The 26,355-nt window shown below is 42.9% G+C and overlaps 4 protein-coding genes across 6 annotated transcripts in view; 2 read left to right on the forward strand and 2 right to left on the reverse strand.

Moving 5' to 3' along the window:
* The first annotated feature begins 594 nt into the window (after positions 1–594).
* Positions 595–13,685, forward strand: LOC134794683 (protein cereblon-like). The gene is made up of 10 exons (XM_063766450.1): positions 595–736; positions 954–1,156; positions 1,505–1,692; positions 2,076–2,216; positions 5,673–5,780; positions 6,093–6,217; positions 7,059–7,201; positions 10,669–10,771; positions 10,915–11,056; positions 11,426–13,685. Exons 1-10 carry the CDS (start codon positions 724–726, stop codon positions 11,538–11,540), a joined length of 1,281 nt encoding a protein of 426 aa, XP_063622520.1. The 5' UTR covers positions 595–723; the 3' UTR covers positions 11,541–13,685.
* A 98-nt stretch (positions 13,686–13,783) lies between these two features.
* LOC134794685 (uncharacterized) lies at positions 13,784–20,500 on the reverse strand. The gene is made up of 4 exons (XM_063766454.1): positions 20,054–20,500; positions 18,339–18,469; positions 16,953–17,092; positions 13,784–14,704 (listed from the first exon to the last, which is right to left on the reverse strand). Exons 1-4 carry the CDS (start codon positions 20,351–20,353, stop codon positions 14,643–14,645), a joined length of 633 nt encoding a protein of 210 aa, XP_063622524.1. The 5' UTR covers positions 20,354–20,500; the 3' UTR covers positions 13,784–14,642.
* A 145-nt stretch (positions 20,501–20,645) lies between these two features.
* On the reverse strand, positions 20,646–24,535 carry LOC134794684 (vacuolar protein sorting-associated protein 26C). Of its 2 annotated transcripts, XM_063766452.1 has the most exons (7): positions 24,398–24,535; positions 23,854–23,988; positions 23,108–23,356; positions 21,997–22,149; positions 21,411–21,507; positions 20,926–21,051; positions 20,647–20,844 (listed from the first exon to the last, which is right to left on the reverse strand). In XM_063766452.1, the coding sequence occupies exons 1-7, from the start codon at positions 24,452–24,454 to the stop codon at positions 20,759–20,761; spliced, it is 903 nt and encodes a 300-aa protein (XP_063622522.1). In that variant the 5' UTR covers positions 24,455–24,535; the 3' UTR covers positions 20,647–20,758. The 2 variants fall into 2 exon arrangements, with proteins under 2 accessions (XP_063622523.1, XP_063622522.1); XM_063766453.1 differs by lacking the exon at positions 20,926–21,051 and having other exon boundaries at positions 20,646–20,844.
* A 467-nt stretch (positions 24,536–25,002) lies between these two features.
* LOC134794704 (kinesin-like protein Klp68D) overlaps positions 25,003–26,355 on the forward strand; it is a 55,291-nt gene continuing 53,938 nt past the window's right edge. The window contains exon 1 of one of the 2 annotated variants that reach the window (XM_063766482.1): positions 25,003–25,361. In XM_063766482.1, the coding sequence (XP_063622552.1) occupies positions 25,251–25,361 (111 nt within the window). In that variant the 5' untranslated portion in view covers positions 25,003–25,250. The remainder of the gene's footprint in view (positions 25,362–26,355) is intronic. The other variant, XM_063766483.1, reaches the window with a different exon arrangement.

The raw sequence follows: 26,355 nt of genomic DNA on the forward strand, positions 1-26,355 counted from the left end.
TACTTTCGGCAAGTTCCGCCGTGGCAGACTATCGAATTCGGACTTAGCATCACTTTTATGGGAAACCATTGTGCATTTCATCGTGGTATCAAGTCGGTTAGAAATTTTGCGGCCGGCTCTTCTACTAAGGCTTTTTATCAAGCGTTGTTGGATTTACCACTTTTAAGCCTTGGTCGTTAAATCAAATTTAGAGTGCGGACAGATTCAAGCGCTTTTTTAACGCGCGTTGAAAAAGCGTTCGAATGACACAAATGGATACATGTGTATTTATTCACACGACAGCGGTGGCGCTTTTTATCAAGCGTTGTTGGATTTTCGACTTTAAGCCTTGGTCAAAAAGCGTTTGAATGACACAAATGGATACATGTGTATTCACACGATGGCGGTGGTGCTTTTCTGCTTTTTATCAAGCGTTGTTGGATTTTCGACTTTAAAGCGTTGGTCATTAAATAGAATTTAGGGTGCGGACGGATTCAAGCGCCTTTTAAACGCGCGTTGAAAAAGCGCTCGTGAGTATGAGGCCTTGGTTTGATTGTTTTGAGTTTTTTGACAGCTATCGTATCATCACAGCTGCATTTGTAAACAGTGGACTGCTTTGATTGCTTTCTTCCGACTATTATTGTATAGTAATACTCGAAAAAAATTCTATTTATTTATATATTTCAGTAAAGTTATTAGAAAACCTTCAATATATCGCTCCTAAGGGAACTACTCCGTAGACTCATGGAAGAGAATGGTAGGTTTCCGATTTTGATAGTCTATTTTTTGCTTTGTCTAATACACTACATTTGCGTGTAAAATTATATGTGCTTTAATTAATGGTTTTATTCAAATCTACTGTTTATAGTTTATGTGTTTTTTGGTGTTTAGCTTTTTTCTGAAAACCGTGGACATAAAGCTTGCTCTAACGGTCCATGTTGTATTTTTTAAAATGTTGTACGTGTTGGCAACAGCGGCAGACAGTGACAGTGACCACCATGAGCCGGAATCAGAGGAGATGGCCCTAGTGGGTGTAGAAGATGGTGAAGCCGGGATGGTGGTGATGGCTGTGGGAGATGGCGGCGACACGGAGGACGGCGGGGGCACGAGCCCCGACGGGGGAGGGGATGACGAGGAAGTGCAGGAGTTTGACATCAGCCTGCCAGCAACACACTCGGTTTGATATACTTGAGCACACCAATATTTTAAACCATTGAATTTTTCAACCATATTCTTCAAATGTTGTCGGACTTCGCTAAAACAGGATATTTTGAAATTCAACCTTTAAGGGGCTGATAATGGGGTTGAAAGTTATTAATGAACACCATCAGTTACTTGATTTAACAAATATGAGTTCTCAAATTCAGCATAATGCCTAAAAACAACAAGTTACACATTTTTTATCATATTCTGTTATCTAGACAGCGGCAGCATGTCCAGCCAAGGTTTATCATTGGGGTAGTAACAGATTTGAGCTCCCTCCTTAATTATGAATCTCTTAAAGTCATTTTTTCTTGGTGCACAGTATCTGGGTACAGACTTGGAGCAGCTGGGTGGGCGGCGAGTGCTGGAGGCGGGTTGGACGGGCCACGTGCCTGGCATGGCACATCATGGAACCGTGTTCCCTGGAGAGACTGTTCCCATGCTGCTGACACCTGAGCCACTCCGGGATGTGATTCTTCAGGAGCGAATGTTCTGTCTGCTCTGTCCAGAGTAAGCTACAGCTCTTTGAGACCAGTTTTGACTACAATTTCTAGGTTAGTCTTAACTGACCTGGGAATCGCATAAAAAGAAATTTGAAGAATTTTTTTACAAGCTTATTTGCAAAAGTGAAATTATTTATTATACATAATATCGCAGTAAAGAAGGTGTCTTTTTAGACCCAGTAGTCCAACTTTGAATATTTTATAATTCTCATTAGAAAGTCAAAATCTCGGATGCAGGGCTGTACCAAGGCATTTCTTTTATTCAGGCAGAGGCAAGAATATGTACCTAAATAGATATATTTTAGGTACATACTTTTTTTCCAAACATTGAGTATTGCATAACAAGGTTTCAAACAGCTTCATGTCTCGACTATTGTGTGATTGTTGCAGTGAATCCGGCATGGACGTGTCAGGGCTGGGCGTCCTCTGCGAGGTGCTGGCTGGAGCGGCGGCGGCCGGCGTGGTGGCGCGCGCCTCCCACCGCGTGCGGCTGAAGCAGCCGCGAGCCCGCCACTCATACGCCTTTAGGAAGTAGGTGACCTGTAGCGAGGGGCCGGAGCGGCGGCGGCCGGCGTGGTGGCGCGCGCCTCCCACCGCGTGCGGCTGAAGCAGCCACGCAGCCGCCACGGATACGCCTTTAGGAAGTAGGTGACCTGTAGCGAGGGGCCGGAGCGGCGGCGGCCGGCGTGGTGGCGCGCGCCTCCCACCGCGTGCGGCTGAAGCAGCCGCGAGCCCGCCACTCATACGCCTTTAGGAAGTAGGTGACCTGTAGCGAGGGGCCGGAGCGGCGGCGGCCGGCGTGGTGGCGCGCGCCTCCCACCGCGTGCGGCTGAAGCAGCCACGAAGCCGCCACGGATACGCCTTTAGGAAGTAGGTGACCTGTAGCGAGGGGCCGGAGCGGCGGCGGCCGGCGTGGTGGCGCGCGCCTCCCACCGCGTGCGGCTGAAGCAGCCGCGAGCCCGCCACTCATACGCCTTTAGGAAGTAGGTGACCTGTAGCGAGGGGCCGGAGCGGCGGCGGCCGGCGTGGTGGCGCGCGCCTCCCACCGCGTGCGGCTGAAGCAGCCACGCAGCCGCCACGGATACGCCTTTAGGAAGTAGGTGACCTGTAGCGAGGGGCCGGAGCGGCGGCGGCCGGCGTGGTGGCGCGCGCCTCCCACCGCGTGCGGCTGAAGCAGCCGCGAGCCCGCCACTCATACGCCTTTAGGAAGTAGGTGACCTGTAGCGAGGGGCCGGAGCGGCGGCGGCCGGCGTGGTGGCGCGCGCCTCCCACCGCGTGCGGCTGAAGCAGCCACGCAGCCGCCACGGATACGCCTTTAGGAAGTAGGTGACCTGTAGCGAGGGGCCGGAGCGGCGGCGGCCGGCGTGGTGGCGCGCGCCTCCCACCGCGTGCGGCTGAAGCAGCCGCGAGCCCGCCACTCATACGCCTTTAGGAAGTAGGTGACCTGTAGCGAGGGGCCGGAGCGGCGGCGGCCGGCGTGGTGGCGCGCGCCTCCCACCGCGTGCGGCTGAAGCAGCCGCGAGCCCGCCACTCATACGCCTTTAGGAAGTAGGTGACCTGTAGCGAGGGGCCGGAGCGGCGGCGGCCGGCGTGGTGGCGCGCGCCTCCCACCGCGTGCGGCTGAAGCAGCCGCGAGCCCGCCACTCATACGCCTTTAGGAAGTAGGTGACCTGTAGCGAGGGGCCGGAGCGGCGGCGGCCGGCGTGGTGGCGCGCGCCTCCCACCGCGTGCGGCTGAAGCAGCCGCGAGCCCGCCACGCATACGCCTTTAGGAAGTAGGTGACCTGTAGCGAGGGGCCGGAGCGGCGGCGGCCGGCGTGGTGGCGCGCGCCTCCCACCGCGTGCGGCTGAAGCAGCCGCGAGCCCGCCACTCATACGCCTTTAGGAAGTAGGTGACCTGTAGCGAGGGGCCGGAGCGGCGGCGGCCGGCGTGGTGGCGCGCGCCTCCCACCGCGTGCGGCTGAAGCAGCCACGCAGCCGCCACGGATACGCCTTTAGGAAGTAGGTGACCTGTAGCGAGGGGCCGGAGCGGCGGCGGCCGGCGTGGTGGCGCGCGCCTCCCACCGCGTGCGGCTGAAGCAGCCGCGAGCCCGCCACTCATACGCCTTTAGGAAGTAGGTGACCTGTAGCGAGGGGCCGGAGCGGCGGCGGCCGGCGTGGTGGCGCGCGCCTCCCACCGCGTGCGGCTGAAGCAGCCGCGAGCCCGCCACTCATACGCCTTTAGGAAGTAGGTGACCTGTAGCGAGGGGCCGGAGCGGCGGCGGCCGGCGTGGTGGCGCGCGCCTCCCACCGCGTGCGGCTGAAGCAGCCACGCAGCCGCCACGGTTACCCCTTTAGGAAGTAGGTCACTCGTATAGTTCGTTTTGTTTGGCATTAGAAAGAAGTTAAACAATCTTGACTTATCTTTTTATTAAAAAATATTGAAAAGCGCTTTCAAAAATTAGTTTATATTACTTATGAAAGCAAAAGAATGTAAAAGATCGTATGTGATTTATAATTCTAACATATATGCTGTGACTTATTTTTCAATGGTGATTTTTAATAAAAAAGACTTGTCAAGATCGCTTACCTTCTTTCTAATGCTAAAAAAACGAACTATAGCGAGGGGCTGGAGCTGTGGCGGCCGGCGGTGTAGCCCGGCGGGTCCCTCATCGCGCGCGGCTGAAGCAGCATTTATTGCAGTATTTCACTTTGAACAGACAAAATCAAGATTTTCGTAATCAACAGCAGAATTAACTATTTTTGAAGTGAAAACATCTTTTGCGGCGCTGTGCTCTTATTGAGGTGGGGGAAAAATGTTAACCTCGAGACAGCTTAAGACGTAAGACGTAACCGGGTTCCTCATCGCGCGCGGCTGAAACAACATTTATTACAGTATTTCACTTTGAACAGACAAAATCAAGATTTTCGTAATCAACAGCAGAATTAACTATTTTTGAAGTGAAAACATCTTTTGCGGCGCTGTGCTCTTATTGAGGTGGGGGAAAAATGTTAACCTCGAGACAGCTTAAGACGTAAGACGTAACCGGGTTCCTCATCGCGCGCGGCTGAAACAACATTTATTACAGTATTTCACTTTGAACAGACAAAATCAAGATTTTCGTAATCAACAGCAGAATTAACTATTTTTGAAGTGAAAACTTTTTTAGCGGCGCTGTGCACTTATTGGATGGGGAAAAAATGTTAAACTCGAGACAGCGTAAGACGTACCCTCTCTTTCTACCGCGCGAAATGTATGCCTGAGCCTGCTGTTTCGTTTAGGCGGCGCAGGGTGCTTGCGTGACGTGATTTTCCCTCAAACTGGTATTAATATAACTGTAGTACTCAGAGTGATGTGCTTAGGGGTTTCAAGTAATGCGACGAAATAACGCTAGATGGCGTTAACCTCAATTATACATAGTGCTGCAGACATTTTGCACTTTGGCGCTGTTATTAATATTTTGAGTTATAGTATGAATTATCTCAGGTTATTTTTTCGGGCTGGGTCCTAATTTGTTTTTTTTTTAATTTATTTAGGAAACAAACAGTCACATACAAATATGTTTAAGCTTGTTGATTTTCTAAACAAAAGGTATTGTTTCCTTTATGCAGTGGTTACATTGCTTCCTGCTTAATACACCGTCATAATTAACGGGGACAAGCCTGTTTAAAAACAAATTTACCATTCTAGTTATATGGTTCAAATTCATGAACAGCCCATTCGGAGATAACACGTTTTGTTATATCCAAAAACAAGACCACCCTGATTGTTCTCTGAATGAGATGTCACATGAATTTGAACCTTAATACTATCACGATATAGTTGCTTTTTAAACGACATGGTTGCTTTGGCACGTGCTGTAGACCGCTCTTAAAAGAAACAAAGGCTTTTGTTTAACGGATTAGGGCCCGAGCCCGAAAAAATCATCTGAGATAACTATACAATGTCGTTGAGTTTTCACTTCTGCCGGCACTCCCGGAGTGCAACCCGTTGTTTTTTTTCCATCAGTATGCAGATGCTGGAAGTAGAGGTGCTGCCGGAGTTGGCGCCGGGCGACCCGCTGAGGCCCTCTCGGCTCGCCTCGCTCGACCCGCTGAGGCGGCCGCAAGATACAAGGTCAGTACATCGTACTTTTGAACGTATTGTTAGTCCTATTTTCAGCGCCAAAACATTCCAGGATTCGTATACCAGAATCCAGCATCGAGGAAGGATTTGATTGATGACATTTCTTACCTCAACTCGGACAACTCTCAAAAATCAGTTTTTGTTGATCTACTGAACATCATAATATCAGTAAAAATAAAACAGTTGTAAGACATTTATAGTAATGCTAAGCCTTATTGAGTTTACGGTGGAACTAGGTGGATTCGTGTGTAACTTTTTAGCATAATTTTTGTCCCTATTTTGATCTGTTGTGTTTGTACACAGGCAAGAGCGAATGCTGCGGCGTATGGACGCCGCGACATCCCCGTGGCCATCCTTCGTGTGGCATATTTTCGACTATCGCCGTCTGCGCGCTCGCCTCACGGACCACTTCGCCACGCTCAGCCTTGGTACGTATAATTATTCAACGTCGGTAAAAGTCCAAGACTGTCAATACACAAAGTTTATTTAATATTTCGGGCTTTTACCGATATGCACTGTTAAGTTCCCGGGTGACGGGGGATTATTAGTTTTACCGGTAAATCTTCGGGTTTACTGTACTTTGAGCTTTTATAGTAACATTTCAAATACAGAATAAGTAATTAAATGGGCATTGAGGGCAGCTACCAAATACACCATGCTCATACACCATCATCATGCCCATGCTATAATGCTGCTACACCTTCCTTAACTTTTCAATTAACGATGATTACCAGGTACAAATTTAAAATGTATGAAAAACCTTTATTTTTCATTTCTAGCTTTTATAGTGGCCTAACCTAGATGACCTATAAGAAGCTTTGAATCCTGGATAGAAAGGGAATCGTTTGATTGGCATGAAAACATTTGTGTCTGACTGTATGTATGTATATTTTCCCAAACGGGTTTCTTAAGCTCTTTTAAACGATTCCGGCAACGGAATCATATTTGAAACGTTATCATTTTTATATATTGTGACCTTTTTTGCCACTTTTGTGTTATTTCTACTCAAAATCACGAGCTCTTTCGATCCTGATGGGATAAAAAAATGTCCCAGAGTTTATTTCCTATTATGTTACCATTTTCCCATATACTTTGTATGGCGGTAACAAAAAGGAAAGTTTGAAAAATGTATGGAAATTTTAGGACACTTTTTCTCCTATAAGGATGAAAAGGGCTCGCGATCCTGACTAGAAATAACAAAAAAGTGGCAAAAAAGGTCACAATAATAAAAATGACAAAAAATAAAAGACACGCTCAATTATATTGTAGACGACAAGATGCCGCTGGACGCCGTGTCGCTGTCGTTCTGGGTGGCGTCGAACCTGACGCTGTCGGCGCGCGACCGGAACGCGCTGTTCGCCGTCGACAACGCGTTGCTCCGGTTAAGCCTCGCCCTACGCTTCATCGACAAGGTACAATACAATACTTACTTTCTATCACACAGTTATACAACCTGACGCTACCCGCTACCGCCTGTGTTCGCTGTCGACAACGCGTTGCTCCGGTTAAGCCTCGCCCTACGCTTCATCGACAAGGTACAATACAATACTTACTTTCTATCACACAGTTATACAACCTGACGCTACCCGCTACCGCTTGTGTTCGCTGTCGACAACGCGTTGCTCCGGTTAAGCCTCGCCCTACGCTTCATCGACAAGGTACAATACAATACTTACTTTCTATCACGCAGTTATACAACCTGACGCTACCCGCTACCGCCTGTGTTCGCTGTCGACAACGCGTTGCTCCGGTTAAGCCTCGCCCTACGCTCCATAGACAAGGTACAATACTTACTTTCTATCACACAGTTATACAACCTGACGCTACCCGCTACCGCTTGTGTTCGCTGTCGACAACGCGTTGCTCCGGTTAAGCCTCGCCCTACGCTTCATCGACAAGGTACAATACAATACTTACTTTCTATCACACAGTTATACAACCTGACGCTACCCGCTACCGCCTGTGTTCGCCGTCGACAACGCGTTACTCCGGTTAAGCCTCGCCCTACGCTCCATAGACAAGGTACAATACAATACTTACTTTCTATCACACAGTTAAACAACCTGACGCTACCCGCTACCGCCTGTGTTCGCTGTCGACAACGCGTTGCTCCGGTTAAGCCTCGCCCTACGCTTCATAGACAAGGTACAATACAATACTTACTTTCTATCACACAGTTAAACAACCTGACGCTACCCGCTACCGCCTGTGTTCGCCGTCGACAACGCGTTACTCCGGTTAAGCCTCGCCCTACGCTCCATAGACAAGGTACAATACAATACTTACTTTCTATCACACAGTTATACAACCTGACGCTACCCGCTACCGCCTGTGTTCGCCGTCGACAACGCGTTACTCCGGTTAAGCCTCGCCCTACGCTCCATAGACAAGGTACAATACAATACTTACTTTCTATCACACAGTTATACAACCTGACGCTACCCGCTACCGCCTGTGTTCGCCGTCGACAACGCGTTACTCCGGTTAAGCCTCGCCCTACGCTTCATAGACAAGGTACAATTCAATAGCTGGTTTGTTAGTGCACACCGTTGTATCGGGACCTTGCACTTTGAGACTATGCGCTGAAACTTGGCACAGTTGGTTCTTAGCTGGTCGTGAGCAGATACAGACCGGGAGACATCGAGAGCCACCTCTCATTTAGTGGGGGGGGGGGGGGGGGGAGCCACCGCGCTTCACTTGGAGCAACATTTCTCTAAAACTATACCTATTAGGGCATGTGATATATCATTTTCGGATAAATTAAGGATAAGAAATCTATTTTTAGAACAAAAACAATGCACTTTCTAACAAAAAAAAAGCATAAAGTAGAAAAGACTAAAAAACGTATTTTTGATTTTTAGGGTTCCGTACCCAAAGGGTAAAACGGGACCCTATTACTAAGACTTCGCTGTCCGTCCGTCTGTCACCAGGCTGTATCTCACGAACCGTGATAGCTAGACAGTTGAAATTTTCACAGATGATGTATTTCTGTTGCCGCTATAACAACAAATACTAAAAACAGAATAAAATAAAGATTTAAATGGGGCTCCCATACAACAAACGTGATTTTTGACCAAAGTTAAGCAACGTCGGGAGTGGTCAGTACTTGGATGGGTGACCGTTTTTTTTTTCGTTTTTTTTTTTTTTGCATTATGGTACGGAACCCTTCGTGCGCGAGTCCGACTCGCACTTGCCCGGTTTTTATTTTTATTAATTACCATTTTTTTTTAAAAGCGTTGCAGGAATCTGAAAACAAAAACCGGCCAAGTGCGAGTCGGACTCGCAAACGAAGGGTTCCGTACCATTATCTATAAAAACGGTCACCCATCCAAGTACTGACCCCGCCCGACGTTGCTTAACTTCGGTCAAAAGCACGTTTGTTGTATGGTAGCCCCACTTAAATCTTTATTTTATTGTTTTTAGTATTTGTTGTTATAGCGGCAACAGAAATACATCATCTGTGAAAATTTCAACTGTCTAGCTATCACGGTTCGTGAGATACAGCCTGGTGACAGACAGACGGACGGACGGACGGACAGCGGAGGACCCTTTGGGTACGGAACCCTAAAAATATAGTCGTAAAGCTACATTTATTACGTTTAAAAAAATATATGGTTTATTATACAAATCTGTTGATAAATGGGAGATAAAAAATAATATTAAGCGTGTGTCAGAGTGATCTCATATGAAGGTGAGAAGGTTACTTATAATTTGTTCTACAATCGTTTCGCTCATCAAGACAGTTGACTTGGTAGAACGCCGCATTCACGCAGCTCGGCCTTCGGCCTCGCGTTTTGGGAGTCGGGGTGGAGGCTCCGGGCCTTCGGCCTTCCGCTGGGGTCGGCCTTTGACCTCCCGGCCTGAAGCTCGCCCTTTGGGCTCGCTTAACCTACTTGGAAATTTGACTTTGCCCGTGACCGCCGCCATTTTGGATTTTTCCAAACATTTTTTTTGACATGGTAATGTTGGGCCCCTAGACTCACCGCATGCCAAATCTCAGCGCGCTCGGACCAACTTGAAAAAAAAAAAAATCGGCCATTTTGAATTGTTTTAAATGTAGTTTGTTTTGTCTCGGGGCCCTCTATGATATTTGGTCGACCAACCCCCACCTATCACGCATCGTTTAAAAATTGCCATACAAACAAATACTACACGCGATTACATAAAGAATATTGACCAGGTTCGAATCCCGGTTATGTATGATAGATTTAAAAAAAATGGAATGCCATTATTATTAAATCTAAAATCGAAGCCATAATTCCTAAGAACAGATTTCGCTATCTCTCATAGTTTCTGACTTCTCCATACTGACCCATTTGGATTGATCACCCTGTATAGGTACACATTTTTGGCACTTTGTCGTCCGTATCTATATTTTCAGACGTGAGCGTACAATACTCTCTGTCACACAGTTTAATACAACCTGAGTAGAGGCAATCCGCTACCGCCTGACGTTCTTCGACAACGCATTGCTGCGACTGAGCCTTTAGAGTTTAGACAAAGCAGTCAAGGCACTTGGTGACTCTACTTTGTGTGATAGATAGTTTTTGGATACTTTGTAATATATTAGGGTGGTATTCCACCTGTCCAAAATGTGTATTTGCGTCTCACATTTTGCTTAGTGAGAAAGAGAGACGCAATGCACATTTGGACCAAGAAATTGGACAGGTGGAATACCAACCTTTATTCGATTGCTTTCCATTATCCCATCATTTCAAAATTATGGTCTGTGTATTAATATGCAGTCTTACGTATTTGTACTAACAGTAGCAACACTCCATTCTCTGCCGGTGGACCTTATAGTTTTTGTAATAAGGTTGTAGGTCCACCGATTTACAGTGTGGGCGATGGTCCCTATTTACTTGTTTGTTTATTACAGTCAAAAGCATTATGCTGCGGCACTTGTGGCGCGGAGCTGTCCCGGCGCTCGCACATGTTCGCCATGTCCAGCGACGGCGTGCACGCCAACTACACTAATTATGGTTAGTACATCTTTAGGTACCTACTATAGGTACTAGCATTATTTACAGTTAGTAGCTTGTTGTACATGTAGATAATCAACTCAACTTTTACTAAATATTTTTCTTGTTGTAACTTGTCAGTTGTCTAATATGTTGTGTTGCAGGCGGCTTCATGCACGACGTGGTGACAGTCCGCACGGCGCACGACACGCTACTCGGCCCTCCCAGTGCGGAGTACTCGTGGTTCCCCGGCTACACGTGGCGCGTGGCGCAGTGCGGCGCCTGCGGCACGCACGTCGGCTGGAGGTACACATAAATTCTTTTTTGACGTTTACTATTTGTTTATAAGCGCGCAACTGTCAGACGGCCTTCGCAAGGGTTCCAAGCTCATCATCGCTTATTGAGACATTTTGGGAGGGTTAGTTGTCCACATGGGCTCAACCCTACGAGCCTTCGTTCTTAGGTTTAGAGAGCGTACTTGCATGACGACGTACGAGGTGACGCTCCGAGCCTTCGGCCATACACGGAGTCGACTTTCGGCTCCCCAGTTCAGGGCACAGTTAGTGACTATCCATGTTATCTTTTTATCATATGGCGATCGTAGCGCCATTTATAGTAAGGTCAATAAGTGTTCACCTATTGATTCTGAGTGTAATTGTATAAGATGTGTGTCAGGTTCGACGCGATGAAGCGCAAGCTCCGCCCGGAGCAGTTCTTCGCGCTGTGCCGCAACGTGGTGATGCCGCGCGCCGAGCAACACCACGCCGACGACGACGCCGACACGGCCTGAACAGTGACGCCGACGCCGACGCCGACCAGGGTGACAATGAATCGGGACGACAGATGGTCAGATGCTACGAAAAGTCTCAATGGTTAAGTTTCGATTGTCATCTTGGTTAGGTGCAGAGCTAAATCTAATTTAGAGTTTGAACGCCGACCCCAAAAAGCTCTAAATGTGTGTGCAAAATTTCCACCCCCCTTGGGAAAATAAATAAAGTATCCTTATCGAATCGGACAGTGTAACAACGCTCTAAATAGTCTAAATGCCTATTAGGCTGCTTAAAGCTAATACATACTATTGACTGTAAGTATATCATATTTTTCTACCAATTTAGTTGGAATAAAACGCACAGTGCTCAGCGAGCACATAGTACCTCATGCAATTTGAGCTAGACTTGTGCATTTAGGGTTTGGCCAACGAGTTATTATTGTAGAAAATGTGTAAGTCTAAGGAAATATGGCGTTATTCATAAACGCGCTGCAAGCCGCGATTAGCCATTAATCGTTTATATTGTTTTGTCATTTTAAATTATGTTTTGTAAGAAAGGGATATAAAAATAGATGCTTGTGGCCTAGCGGTAAGAGCGTGCAACTTTCAATCCGGAGGTCGCGGGTTCAAACCCCGGCTCGTACCAATAAAAGCTTTTCAGAGCTTATGTACGAAATATAATTTTATATTTGCCAGTCGCTTTTCGGTGAAGGAAAACATCGTGAAGAAACCGGACTAATCCCAATAAGATGCCTATTTTAGAACAATTTTACACAGGATCGACCCAGGTCCACCCACAGTCACAGTAAGCTTAGTAAGGCCACAACTTTATCGTTGAGAAAATAATGAGTGTGTGACTGTGTGTTGATCATGTTGAATACCTGGCCCGGCTATGGCTAGATACTTTTGCTGCTAAATGAACTTATATTATTTTTTGCATGAGAGGTCATCCATTGATTACATCACACAAAATTTATATTCGTTAGACGCCCAATTTCACCCTTGACAGTACGTTGCTGTGACGTAATATTAGGTCATTACCTATGAAATTGGCGTTTTGTTCGGAGAATTTCAACGAAACACGAATTTCCATACAATTAATTTTGCGGATATTTTTTTGATGGCTAATTCAAACCAAACAAAATTTTTCCAGTAATTTTTGACACCTTTAAGGTATGTTTTCAATATCTCCATTTCTTGAAAATTGGTACCATTAGAAAAATATAAGTAATTTTAATACTCGAACCGACAGCACATGAAAAGACCTATTTTCAAGGCTTAATTCTGAACACTTAACAATAAAAAATAACAATTAATTGTATGTAAAATCGTTGTTTATTGAGTGCACTGTAGTTTTATTGTAATTGTGTATGTACTTTTGTAAAAAAAAAAAAACTAGGATCAGACTTATATCTATGAACAAAAACGCCAATTTCATAGGTAAGGACCTAATATGTGGATGAACCCTGATCTTTGATGTGCAATTTTAACAAATAAAACATAATTACTTATCCTGTAATCAATTGCATGATACTACTTGTGTGAAGTAATTTAAGTAATACAATCATCAGTTTTATTTTAATGAGAATGAGTGTTTACTACTATTATAGTTCGTTTTTTTTTAGCATTAGAAATAAGGTAAACAATCTTGATGTGTGTAAGGCAAACACGGTTTAAAAATAAGTCACGGCAAATATGTAATGTGTGTATGTAATGTATGTGTATGTTATGTATGTGTGTGTGTGTAAATAAAAGAAAAGGTTCAGGTCGTGTCATACCAGAAGGTTAAGGAGTTGGTTAAGGAGGACCGGACGAGTTGGAGATTGCTCCACCGACAAGAGCACAGCTATAAAGAAGAAGGAGAAATATGTAACAATTATGAATCAATAATAGTTACTGATTTTTATAAATAAATATTATAGGGCATTTTTACACAAATTGACTAAGCCCCACGGTAAGCTCAAGAAGGCTTGTGTTGTGGGTACTCGGACAACGGTATATACTATATATAATATATAAATAATAAATACTTAAATACATAGAAAACAACCATGACGCGGGAACAAATATTTGTATCATCATACAAATAAATGCCCTTACCAGGATTCGAACCCGGGACCATTGGCTTCATAGGCAGGGTCACTACCCACTAGGCCAAACCGGTCAGCATTTTTAAAAAGCGGTTTTCAATTAAAAGACATTTCAAGATCGCTTACCTTCTTTCTAATGGAAAAAAAACGAACTATAGACGAAGAGATGTCAAATAAAAATAGCAATATAATGTGTTTATTTAGATAAATATTACAATAATTATATAGATAATTGTTTTAAATTATGTCTTTTATTTCTAAAGTGTATTATTATGACATTTATCACTAGCTGCTCCTTATAAAACAAAGTCTCCCGCCGTGTTTGTCTGTTTTTCTATATGTATGTTCGCGATAAACTTAAAAACTACTGAACGGATTTTCATGCGGTTTACAACTTTCGATAGTGATTCCTGAGGAAGGTTTAGATGTATAATTTGTTTTGGTTTTGTGTAACCCGTGCGAAGCCGGGGCGGGTCGCTAGTGATAATCTAAATTCTAAGCGACAAATACTCTAAATATTTTTAATCTTATTAGTAATATCTTTAACCAAAGGTATATAATAATATAATTTCATCTGCCACGCGAGCCACTGCACGTGTCTGGCACGCTCAATGTCTGTAGATATAAACGGACCTTTAACATTTTGAACGCCAAGAACCTTTAAGGCGTCGTAACTAGTCGTGCCCACGGCACCATGAACACAAATGTTAAGGCGTACAAATGTAGTGCATAGTTTTATTCCTTCGTATTTTCTCGGAAACGTTCGTATTTGTCATCCTACTTCAGTCAACCGCAGTACATTTTGTACCGCCACCGACTGAAATAGCGAGACACGTTCGTAGGTTTCCGTGAAAATACGAAGATAATAATTATGCACTACATCTTTACGCTGTCAAAGTAACCTTCACTGTACTTCACACTTTCAAGTAAGGTTTACATTAGCTCGCTTGCGCCCGTGACCTTGGCGTGTGAGTCACGTTTTTGTTTACGACGTAAAGCGTTCAAAGGGTTTACTTCTTGTTTCTAGAGACGGCTAGAAGAGCGGCTGCGCTGGTATAGCGGGTTTGGCGCGTTTACGTGGCGCCTTTGGTTTCGCTGAAAGGAAAGCAATTTATGGTTACAATTTATTTTTAAACAGTCATATCTGGATGTTTATTGTTAGTGTAAGAGGTGAGTTAAACAGATATCAAGCGCTAGCATACATATTTCAAACCGAATATCGAGTGGCGTAGCTAGGCGTGGGCGAAGTGGGCCGTCGCCCAAGCCGGGCCTCGCGCCGCAAGAGGGGCCTCGCGCGAGGCCCTTTCGGGCACTATGAGAGAAAAGGGCCTCGCTGATGCGACTTCGTCCACGGATAGATTAGTTCACGCTACGCCACTGATTATATCGGGACTTAGAAAACCTGATTTGTACTGGTGAGTTACTTAGAACTGCGATTAATATGTATATGATATGATATGATATTTATTTATTTCATAATATTACATTGCATTATAAATTATTATGTTAATATATAAGAATTAATATTATGATCGTCAAAAGTACATTATTAAATACGGGATATTCTAACAAACAATACATAGTTTAAGGTCTCATGAATTCGTCCATACAATATATTGTATTTCCTAGCAGTATTTGCTTTAGTTGGGACTGAAATTCCGACACACTGGCTATGTCTTTCACACGTTTAGGTAACTTTTCATAAAGGGATGGTCCCATCACCCTTGGATCTTTTGTACATAGGGCCAGCCTTTTACGAATATTCGTGAGGCGATGAGCGTTTCGTGTGTTATAATTGTGGACTTCATCGGCTCGTTTGAATGTTTTTAAGTTTCGCTTCACATTCATCACTGTATCGTGTATATACATCGAACATACAGTTAATATTCTTTTTGATTTAAACAAATCTCGGCAAGACGTATTTCTGGGAACACCCGCTACGATACGAATAGCTTTTTTTTGTAAAATTAGCACTCTTTTACTATCCAATGAGTTACCCCAAAGGATAACGCCGTAGGATATGATGGAATGTATATAGGCATAATACACCTGCAGGAGTGTTTTTGGCGACACCAGTCTGCTAAGCTCACGCAGTGCATATATAGAGGTAGCCAACTTGTTGCATACTAGCTCGACGTGAGGCTTCCATGAAAGCGTGTTATCAAGTTGGAAACCCAAGAACCTTACGAGCCTAACAACCTGGATGTCTCCACACAAAGTCAGTTGTGGGTAGTTGACGGTGCGACCACTGAAGAGGATGCATTTTGTTTTCTCAGTGTTCAATTTGAGACCGTTTGAGTTAAACCAAGCTTGCAACTGTTCAATGACTAGATTTAGCTTAAACTCAAGTTCAATGTATGTCTTGCCAGTCACCACGACACTTGTGTCATCGGCAAATTGTATTATTTGGCCTTCTGTGACAGCTCTAGGCAAGTTGTTGACAAAAATTAGGAAGAGAACATTTCCCAGGGCTGAGCCTTGGGGCACTCCTACGGTGACACAAGCCGGTGAAGACCTAAATTTTTCATTTGGACTTTGTACCTCTACGACTTGCGAGCTACCCTCTAAAAATGTAGATAGCAGATTGTATGCTTTGTTTTTTATGCCCAGCTTGTCTAGTTTAATTTTACTAGTTTATTTTTACATTTAAGAAATAATATTTGATATTACCAGTAGGTAAACTGAAAAAAACATCCTAAGAAAACCTGCCAAGAACTATGGTAAAAGGTAAATACCTAGTTTTTCTTTTGGGTTTGAAAGTCATCAGCTGGTAAATGTTTTCCAAAAGTTAGTTTATCCTATTTTTAGGGTTCCGTACCTCAAAAGGAAAAAACTGAACCCTTATAGGATCACTCGTGTTTCTGTCTGTCTGTCCGTCTGTCATAGCCTATTTTCTCGGAAACTACTGAACCAATTAAGTTGAAATTTGGTACACATATGTAAATTAGTGACCCAAAGACGGACATGTAACGTAAATAAATGAATTTTACACAGTCATGGGCGGTAAATGAGAAAATTAAAAAATAAAGTTTTTCAAACTATTTCGTGTTGTATGTCAAATGAAAGAGCTCTTTTTGAGGATTTCAAATATATTTTTTTTATAATTTTTAAATATATAGGTTATAAGTTATTTAAGAAAATATCCAAAAAATGACCATTCCCCCCTACAATACGATCAGGACAGATATGGCCGCTAGGTGGCGACAGCGCCACGCGCGGCTTATGGCTAGCCACCAAAATTGGTGTTGAACGGATGTACTTTTAGCTACCTGTTGCAAAGCGACGAAATCGCGGAGTGAGCCACGCCTGGCTTGGCATCAATATTACATAGATATTGCCTTACCCGGCTTGGGAGAGCCCGGTAGATGGCGCATGAGCGCGCGCAGCGTGGAGCGCGGCACGTTGAGCTCGGCGGCGCGCGCGCGCATGGACAGCGCCGGCGACGTCGCCAGGGACTCCGACACTTCGCTCGGCTCCAGCTTCCTGTGGGTGCAAGTGCTAACTTTACAACTACGGCACCCTGGACTTTAAATTAACGACCTAGCTGCTTACAAACCTATACCAATATGTGTCAAATTTTTATTAGTCTAAGATAGAATACAAATTACAATAGAATAGAAGAGCTTCTGGGTGAGTAGCCGCTGTGGTTCCTAACCTGGGGGTAATTACCCCCGTGGGGGTAAAACTGGTATTTTGCGGGGGTAATAAGCTGACCTAATATAAAAATACAACAAACGTACACGTTTTATTTTTTATTACCATTGGGAGGATGGTTAAAATCAGGTTCCCTAGTTAGTCATAGGGGCACAGATTAATAAATAGTTACTACGTAACAGATACTTCATTCCCAAAGAAAAGCGAAAATACCTACGCTATAATAGCCTACAAAACCTTAATAATAATACCTGCTGCTCAGGACAAGAAGAAATGTACCGTAAGTACGCGCACAAAGAGTCGAGACTGTGTTGCCCGCCGAGCGAGTCACGTGCTAACGCGTCATCGTAAGAATGCGCTAGGGTTGTAGGCATCTACCTATGATGATTATTGTAATAAAACGAATGTTGCGGATCAACCATATTTTTTATTAGTCAATCAAATATGTTTTAGTTTTATATACTTAATGATTTATAATTTTTTCCCTTCTCGGAATTCTCTGTTATTAAATTTTATAGTTGTAAATATCCTAAATCGCGTAAATAATTTTAATAAATACTCAGGAGCAAAGCAACGGAAAATCAACGGTTTTTAAAATTTGTAATACGGTGCTACCGGCCGGTTAATTATTACGTCGTCAAAATTATTTAAAAATACTTTTTCTAACCCTTCAATATAATTATTAAACGTTTCAGGTGGGACCTTCAGCCCGCCATAAAAAGATGAATCTTTATTATAGGCTTTTTCCTTTGTTTTTTGACTTTTACACCCATTTACTGCACAATAATTACGTGGTTTTGGCATTTCGAAGCGTAAGCGCGGGAAACGTGCGGTGCGAGCGTTCAGGCGGGCGTTCGGCGGCCCTCTGTCGGTTGTATCGTCGACGATACGACGAGCGGTAGGCATATAGCGCGTGGCCTTGAGCGTGTGACGGAGGCCTGATAGGGGTGACCGGACCGAAAAATTAACAACAATTTGAGCCAGCAAATGACATTTCATTTGTCCAATGTGACTTAGTAAATAAATTATTTACAGGCCTAGACTTGCAAGTAACTGAACCTTCGCCAACACTTACCTCTTGGCGGGTCGGCCAGCACGCGGCGCATCATGGATGGAGCCGCAAGCAAAGAGTTTGCGCTCCCACACTACCAGGGTGTTCTTCGCTGGTGCCGGCCGCCCGAAACGCAGCTCAAACTGCTGCTTTATCTGAAATGACAGTTACCATTGGCTGTTATTTTAAATTAAACAATATCTTTTTTATTATAATGTAATAAATGATTATAAAATAAAATTTATTTCATCGAAATATATCCAAAAATTAAAACAGTATGCATGAAGTGAGTCTGTGAGTGAGGATTAATGAAGGCAAAAAACAGTGAACAACGGATGAAAACAACTCAGTTGTTTTTAAATACCACCACCAACTACGGCATACAAAAACAGTAAAACCCTTAATATGATCACATTCATTACAACTTCTGCCATAATATACTATTTTATATTGGTCCCTGCGATTTGTTTTATCATGGTTAATATGCGCGTTTTTCGTCTAGTCCTTTGAGAATCTTTATATGCAGATTTACTGTATATCTCTAATTAAATACTAGTGGCTCTGTGAGCTGTAGACCTCGCGAGCAGAGCTTGAAATAACATGGTGCTAAGAGCTTTAAATACACCGTGTTTTTTTTGATTTCCGTTAATTTCAAGGGTGCATTCCTGAGCTTAAATCAAGTTACTTTCTCAAAGACACCGATGTTCTAATTAAGTCCATTTCGGAGATAATCCATAATTTATTTTTTTACTATAAGGCCTCTACAAGCGTGTACACTTGCCTTAGGGCCGGCTTACATATTGATTAGTGTTTAGAATGAGTTCATACATTTGCTACTAAACTTAAGTACAATCTCGGTCGATTGATGTACGAAATGACATTGATATGTCACAGATTTCAATTGTTTGGTTGAGTTAAATGTAATGCCCGTGTTACAACAAAGCTATATGCTACATTTAATTACTTTTTAAACAAAAAAAAAACAAAAAAGAAAACAAAAAAAAATTTTTTTTTTGAAAATTAACTATGCCATTTAGTTCTTATAAACATACTTAACTATACCCCGAAGTTAACGAAATTCAATAAAAACACGGTGTATAGTAAATTAAAGAAAAACAATACGAAATGTATGTGTAAAAAAATACAAAAAGTTATAATATCCCAGCATACAATTATTAGGGATCGAACCCAGACCCTCTGTGCAAACAGAAAAAGCGAACGTTTACAAACTGAGCCAAATAGTTCTTAGATGGGTTGACGAAATTTAGCTACTCCTTCTCAAATTAAAATTAGTTAAAATTAAATATCTAAATACCGCCTAAACCAGCGATAATTTTTTTCTGCATTTTTTGCTATTAACTCTGTAAACATGTTTCAAAAAGAAAAAAGTCTTATGATATCGATACGACTATTTGTTTAGGCGCCAGGTATCACGACTCCGCCATTTTTAAAAATTTCCAAAAACCGGATTGACAAAAAAAAATTATTTAGTCATAAAATTCGGTCACAAAATTTCACGAGAATCGGTTAAGAATTGCGACCTGTAGAGGAGAACATCCGGACATACGAAAGCAAAATGCCCGAGTCAAAACGTAGACCTTCGCTTCGCTTCGGTCAATTAGCTCGTCAGTAACCTACACATTATGCTGAAGCTTAATTAATTAAGAGAGCGTTTATTTATTTAACTGTTGTTGCACATAAACTTAATTGTAATCAATAACAATAAATGAATAACCAACCTGTCCCATGGAGGTGCGCGTGTGGTAGCGCTCGTGCACCCAGGCCGCAGCCACTATGCGCTCCTCTATTGAAAACCCTGACGTGTCCAATTTCTTCTTTCCTTCTCCATCACCACTCGCCTTCTTTTTGACCGCTTTTTCACGCTTCGCCTTCGCTGCTGGCGGATCCGACGCATCGTCAGAACTTGAAGATGACGCTCTTGGTCTGTTTTGTTGCATACATGACACAGTTTCGGTTGGAATACCGAAAAATTGGGGATAAGTGTATCCATTCATGAACTGTTGATTAGGGTGATACATGACTGTGATCGCTTGTAAAATTAGCTTTTAGTTTACAACGCCAGCTAGCATGTTTATAGGACTACCTAATTAGGTACTGATTATAATCAATAAAACACTAAAAACAATGAATTACGCTTTATTTGTTTACTTTTCGACTTTTCAACCCAAGCTACCAGTAATTGTCATCCATCTGTCAATGTCAAACTTTTTTTTTCTAATCCCTCCCACAATGGACTACAAAACGAACATATAATGCCACAGTCTTTATTTATAGAATATTTTCTTCACATTACCTTATATGAACTTAAAATAAATTAATAAAGATAAGACTTAACATTAATATTAGAAAATGTAAATACTTCGTTGTATGTAAATAAACGCTCTTAAATATGATTTATGATCCCCACGTCGCTCTCTATTTCGCTATCTACTTCGCAGCAGCAGTATAGGAAAATTTTCTGTCACCAAATAATCATCTTCAAAAATCACGGCGATGTTCAATTCAAATTCTGAAACACGGAAAAATATGCAATAACTAACCAAGAAAAATACTACGGCAATAAGGGTGTCTACACACAGTTAGAACGCACCGATTTTGAAGTGCACGGTTGCGGTTGTGGGTGCAGTGAAGAGTCTCGGCAGCACCATGTAGAGAGGGATGTCCCTCGCTCGCGCTACGTCACCCTCTCCTACTTGGATGTTCTGGATCTCCGTTGCTGCACATAAACAAAACAAAAATCTTAACACTGTGTCTAGTTTGAAACAAATTCATTCAAAATAAAACCTTACACACTTTCACGACAAGTGTAATTCTCAACAATCTGGTTACATACGTCACAGGTCCACAGGTCTTACCCTAATGCACTTCTCAAATCGGATCACCTGAAAGGTGGGGAGATCTACCACATAATACAGCAATATTATTTGGGAATCGGATGAGATATCTGACATGTGCATCTAGTCTTATCTTAACCTATGTGGTTTATAAAATACTTCTGCTTTGATAGGATTCAAAATATAAAGGTCGAATTGTATGTATAGGTGAGGTCCTAATTTTTATGTTTTTTATTCCTACCATCCCTCGAAAACCCTTCAGAATCTCCGCAGGTCTCAACTCGTACTAGCTGCAGCTCTATGGACTTGATCGGCACAGAGCACTCGTCCACGCGAATCTACAACAACATAACAGAATAAGTAAATAACAGTACACTTAGCAAAACAGCTAAGGTGCTGAGGTGCTGAAACTGGCAGGATTTTTGGTTTTATTATTATATGTGAATGCACAGGCAGCTTAAAGCTGATACGTGCACATCAATGACCACTTGTGTTTTGTAGTCTACGAAAGTGTTCATCGAGTTTGTTTTTAAAAGAGTTTATCGAAAGTGCACTGATCACTGACTCGGGTAAACTGTTCCACACTTTCACTACACGGTTAGACAGGAAGTGTCGTCTGGGGTTGCTACTACTCTGCGTCCGTGTCAGTTTCAGAGTGTGTCCTCTCAGTCTGTCATTTATGTTGGTTTATAAATAAAAGTAAATTAAAATGGGACAAAAATATTAATTTTGTTTTGCTGAGTCTTTACTCAGTTAACAGCAATAAAAAATGATTTCGCGGTGAACTGGCTTTAGTTTCTTGTAGTGGATGTTGTAGTAGAGTGTACCTTGCCGGTGAGAGGCTTGTCGAGCGGGCAGACAGTGGAGTCTATCTCGGCGTAGATGGTGAAGGCGGGCATGGCGGCGCGCGCGCCGCCGCCGGCTCGGACGGAGGCCGGTGTGATCTCGCAGCGCACTGGCTTCAGTACTGGTGGCTCTTGCTGCAAACAAATACTTATTATAATGGCACATAACATAGTTTTGCCGTCTATGTTGGAAAAAGATAGAGATCCCTAGTCTTTTTGTCTGTACTAATCAGGGACCGGACAACGCTTTCCGCGATAAAAGCCTTTCAATGGGCGTCCCTTAAACAAGGCTAACACATTGTAAAGGCTTTCCCATTTGAACTGCAAGCCCATTAATTCGGCTAGCCCTTACCGAAAAGCTTAGCCAAACATAAGGCTAGCCCTTTGCAATTGCTTACTGCTAGCCTATACGCCTTGCAATCCCTTATTAAGGGTTACCCTTATCATTAAGCGCTTTTTATAAAGCTTTCCCTTTAGTATTGTCGTAGTTCAGCCTTGCGTGAAAGAGACAGGATTACTAAATTCCATCATTTGGAAGTTGGAAGCGCGCAAACATGAAACGAACGCCGCCGCCGACGATCGCTCGGATTCGAAGTAATGTGTGCTTTATGAAGAAGCCAGACGATTTAAATTAGCACGTTTATATGCTAAAGGGAAGCCCTTATAAGGGTGACCCTTATAAGCCATATGCGCAGCGGATGATAAGGGTTTTGTAAGGGTATTGGGCTACCAATTACTCAAATGGGCTAGCGCTATATAAGGGCTTTAAAAGCAAAATGAAAGGGTTTCGTCTGGCAAAGGGTATGGTGAGTTAAGCCTTATGCAAAACCCTCTATAAGGGATAGCGGGCCGGTCCCTGGTACTAATCCAAACATTAGAAAGTGCACCCCATGCACCTAGAAAACCTAGAATGCATCAAGCTCTTAAAGTTATGAAAAACTGTTACTTCACCAAATTTATCACTCCTACTTATAGGAGCCATAGCAAAAATCGAAGTTATTGTCTAAAGAACTGTAGTTTTTTCTGGTTACAAACTTAAGTGCTTAAGTGATCACTTGATCAGATTAAATTAGACAATAACAGCCACACTTACATGTCTATGTTGCACAAAGAACTGGCAAGTCGCATTCAATGGCTTATTCAGGAAAGACCTCTTCATCCCACACTTGAGTGTGTACATAATATTGACAAACACCCCATGGTAGGTCTCGAGCAGCCCCGGGTACCCTGGGGACGTGGCCTGCCGCGCGCGCAGCGGGATCTCAAAGGGGATTTCGGTTACACCGCCCGGGATCTTGCCTGGAGGCGCCAACTCCACTGAGGTGTTTAACAGGTTGATTGGCTGAAAAAAATATATTATTAAGAATATATGCACTGTAGGATTAGTAAAAACCTTGATTAAGGGTTGAGGAATAACCCTGTTTGATCATCAGAAAAGGACTATCACTACACCTTATAAAACAAAGTCCCCCGCCATGTCGGTCTGTTTGTATGTTCACGATAAACTCAAAAACTACTGAATGGATTTTCATGTGGTTTTCACATATCAATAGAGTGATTCTTGAGGAAGGTTTAGGAAGGAAGCTAGGGCGGGTCGCTAGTATAATAAACATACAGGTTTTTAAAATAGATGGTAGTAAATCAATACATATAATAACATAAGTAAAAGCCTTTTGCATATAGAATTTACATATTGAAGCATAATTATTAGAGGCTCTAGCTCTATAGCCAATCCTATAAAAACACTACTACTATGTTGAAGTTGTCAGCAATGTCAAACCACTTTTACCAACTAGTGGGCTGTATGCCTTATAACACATGTGTAAATCATAGACATACCTTCAAGGTATTGGAAAACAGGCCAATATTCTTGGAGCTCAGCTGCAGATTCACCGCACCCTCGGCCACGAGCGTGAGGCCCTCGTGCCGCGTGTCACCCGGGCTCTCCACCACCACCACGCCTGCGATCACTTCCTATAAACAAAACATAATCACTGCCTATAAACAAAACCAAAATGGGATATGACGAACCTAAGCTGCACTACTAGAGTGCCCCGCATGCCCGGATCATTTTTCGGAGCTGGATCAGAGGGCCGCGACAGCCAGAGCTATCAATACCGCTGCAATGCCTATTGGGCATTCCTTGTTGACAAAAAAGGAACTTCGACACGAGAAGAAAAAGTTGCGCTAGTTTACGTGGACATGATTTTTACGGACTGCATTCTTAGATTTCTTAGTGTATGTAGTTGCATAATTATAATACAACCGACTGTACAAGGGTTATATTTAGTTAATATAAAATATACATAAACTTAACTAAATAAGGGGGTGTAAACAATATCAAGACTTGTGGATGTTGTTAATGAGAATTTATTGTTCTTACCCCCTCATGATATACTTTGCTGGGTCTTTTTAAGTTGATTGTTAAGCTCGTAGACATTATAGCATTTACACAATGAACTTCGGAATTTTTATGTTCGTGTTTTATTTACGAAAACATAAATCTACTCAGAAACTCAACAACTAAGAGCAGTCAAGTCTTAAACGTCAAATTGATAGTGATAGTAGCGTTTCGTTGCAAAACAAGATTCTTTTCTATATTGAGTTTTCCTATCTAGAGCACAATTTACCAATAGCGTGACCAGAATAAATTTTAAGTAAAATTATCAAATATTATTCTAAGAGAATGGAAAACTTAAAGCTTAAACTTCTTATTAATAAATTTTGTAGACTAAGAACCAAACGCAACTGTGCCTTAAATTGCCACAGTAAAAAAACTTTGCTCATGCTTTGCCCAGTTTATTAATAAAGTAAGCGAATATAAATTTATTTTCAGTTGCGAAAAGGAAACACTTTGTCGTTTTTGCAGTACTTAATTTTTAAGTATATAAAGAATCCGATTTATCGACATAAAACTATGTTGCAAGTACAGGCAGTTTAGATTTTCTTATAGCAACATTTGCCTTACGTCAAACTTGAAAGAAGTAAATCAGTTGATTGATAAAAGCCGCTGGTGGCGGTATAGTGCAATTTTTCCCGATAAAAATTTACGATATATTTATTTTTATTACGTTTCTAATTATTTATTAACCTGTTCCTTTTTTATTACGTGTTAATTTATTTTACTTTGTACAAAAATCGTGATCAGTTTATGTGTAGTGGCAGAAACGGGTGATGTGGGGTACACCCTGGATGGATCGATACCGGTGACTGCGTCGCTTTGTTGCGAGGGTGCGATGGAGAAGTCAGCGTCAGCGCGGCCGAGGACGGCTCTAAACGAGTGTGTGAAGGTGGTGGTGCGGTGCCGGCCGCTGTCCAACCGCGAGAAGAATGAGGGCCACGATGAGGTGAGGAAAGTCTGAGGACTTTGTTTATGACTTGCGCAGACTCAAACAATGCGAGTTATCATTGCAATGTTCTGAAAAGGCACGCGATCATGTTTATGTTTGTTGAAGTTCACGCTTTGATGCGCGCCGAGTGTAGTTTCCGATTCCCGGTTCGGAAATTCGGAAGGTTGCGCGATATGTGAATGTGACCAGCTGTTAGGGACCATAGGATTCTCAATTCAAAATGGTATGATCGTGCAATGCCCTATGGTCCGTTTTGCTCAGTGTGGGCCGCAACGACGTTCCTTGCAAATTCACGCCTATGCAAACGAGTACAATATTATACTAACAGACTCCTTATTTCACAACACAATGGCCCTCGTAATAAATTATTCAGCTAACTGCTGATTAGTGGCTGAATCGATCGCCCTTGAGCCGTTTAGAAATTGGGTAAAATTAAAACTAAGAGTAGCCATGACTTCGTGTCCTTCACCTTTCTTAGAAAGTGAAAACTGTTAGCAGCTAGTATTTTAGTTTTAAACTAGGTTTAAGTTCTAGTATCTACTCACGGTCCCTAGCGGAGTCGTGCAAGAGCAGAAGGCAGTATATCTGTTAGAGTAAGTAGGTACACACAGCAACACTCCTGGCTATACATCAGTGGACCGTATTACAAAAGGCATAAGGTCCACCGATGTACAGTTAACAGTGTGGGCGACTGTACTTTTTGAGAAATAAACATCTTAATCCTTAAGTAAACAAGGTATATGACTGCATCAATCTAGCAGGTCTGTAGTCTGTACTGTACGATAGAACCGTGGAGGAGTTGCGCAGAAAAAGTAGCTAAACCGTACGATAGGGTTAGGGTGACGTGCTCTTATTGACGAGAATAAATCTGTGTGCTGCTTAGCCACTTCTGCTACTGACTGTACTAGTTTCAATAAGTATGTAAGGGTGGTTTTCCACCTGTCCAATGTCAGTGCGTCTCACTCATTAAAGCAAAATGTGAGGCGCAATA

Source organism: Cydia splendana, chromosome 11, assembly GCF_910591565.1.
Source record: "Cydia splendana chromosome 11, ilCydSple1.2, whole genome shotgun sequence".
NCBI lineage: Eukaryota > Metazoa > Arthropoda > Insecta > Lepidoptera > Tortricidae > Cydia > Cydia splendana.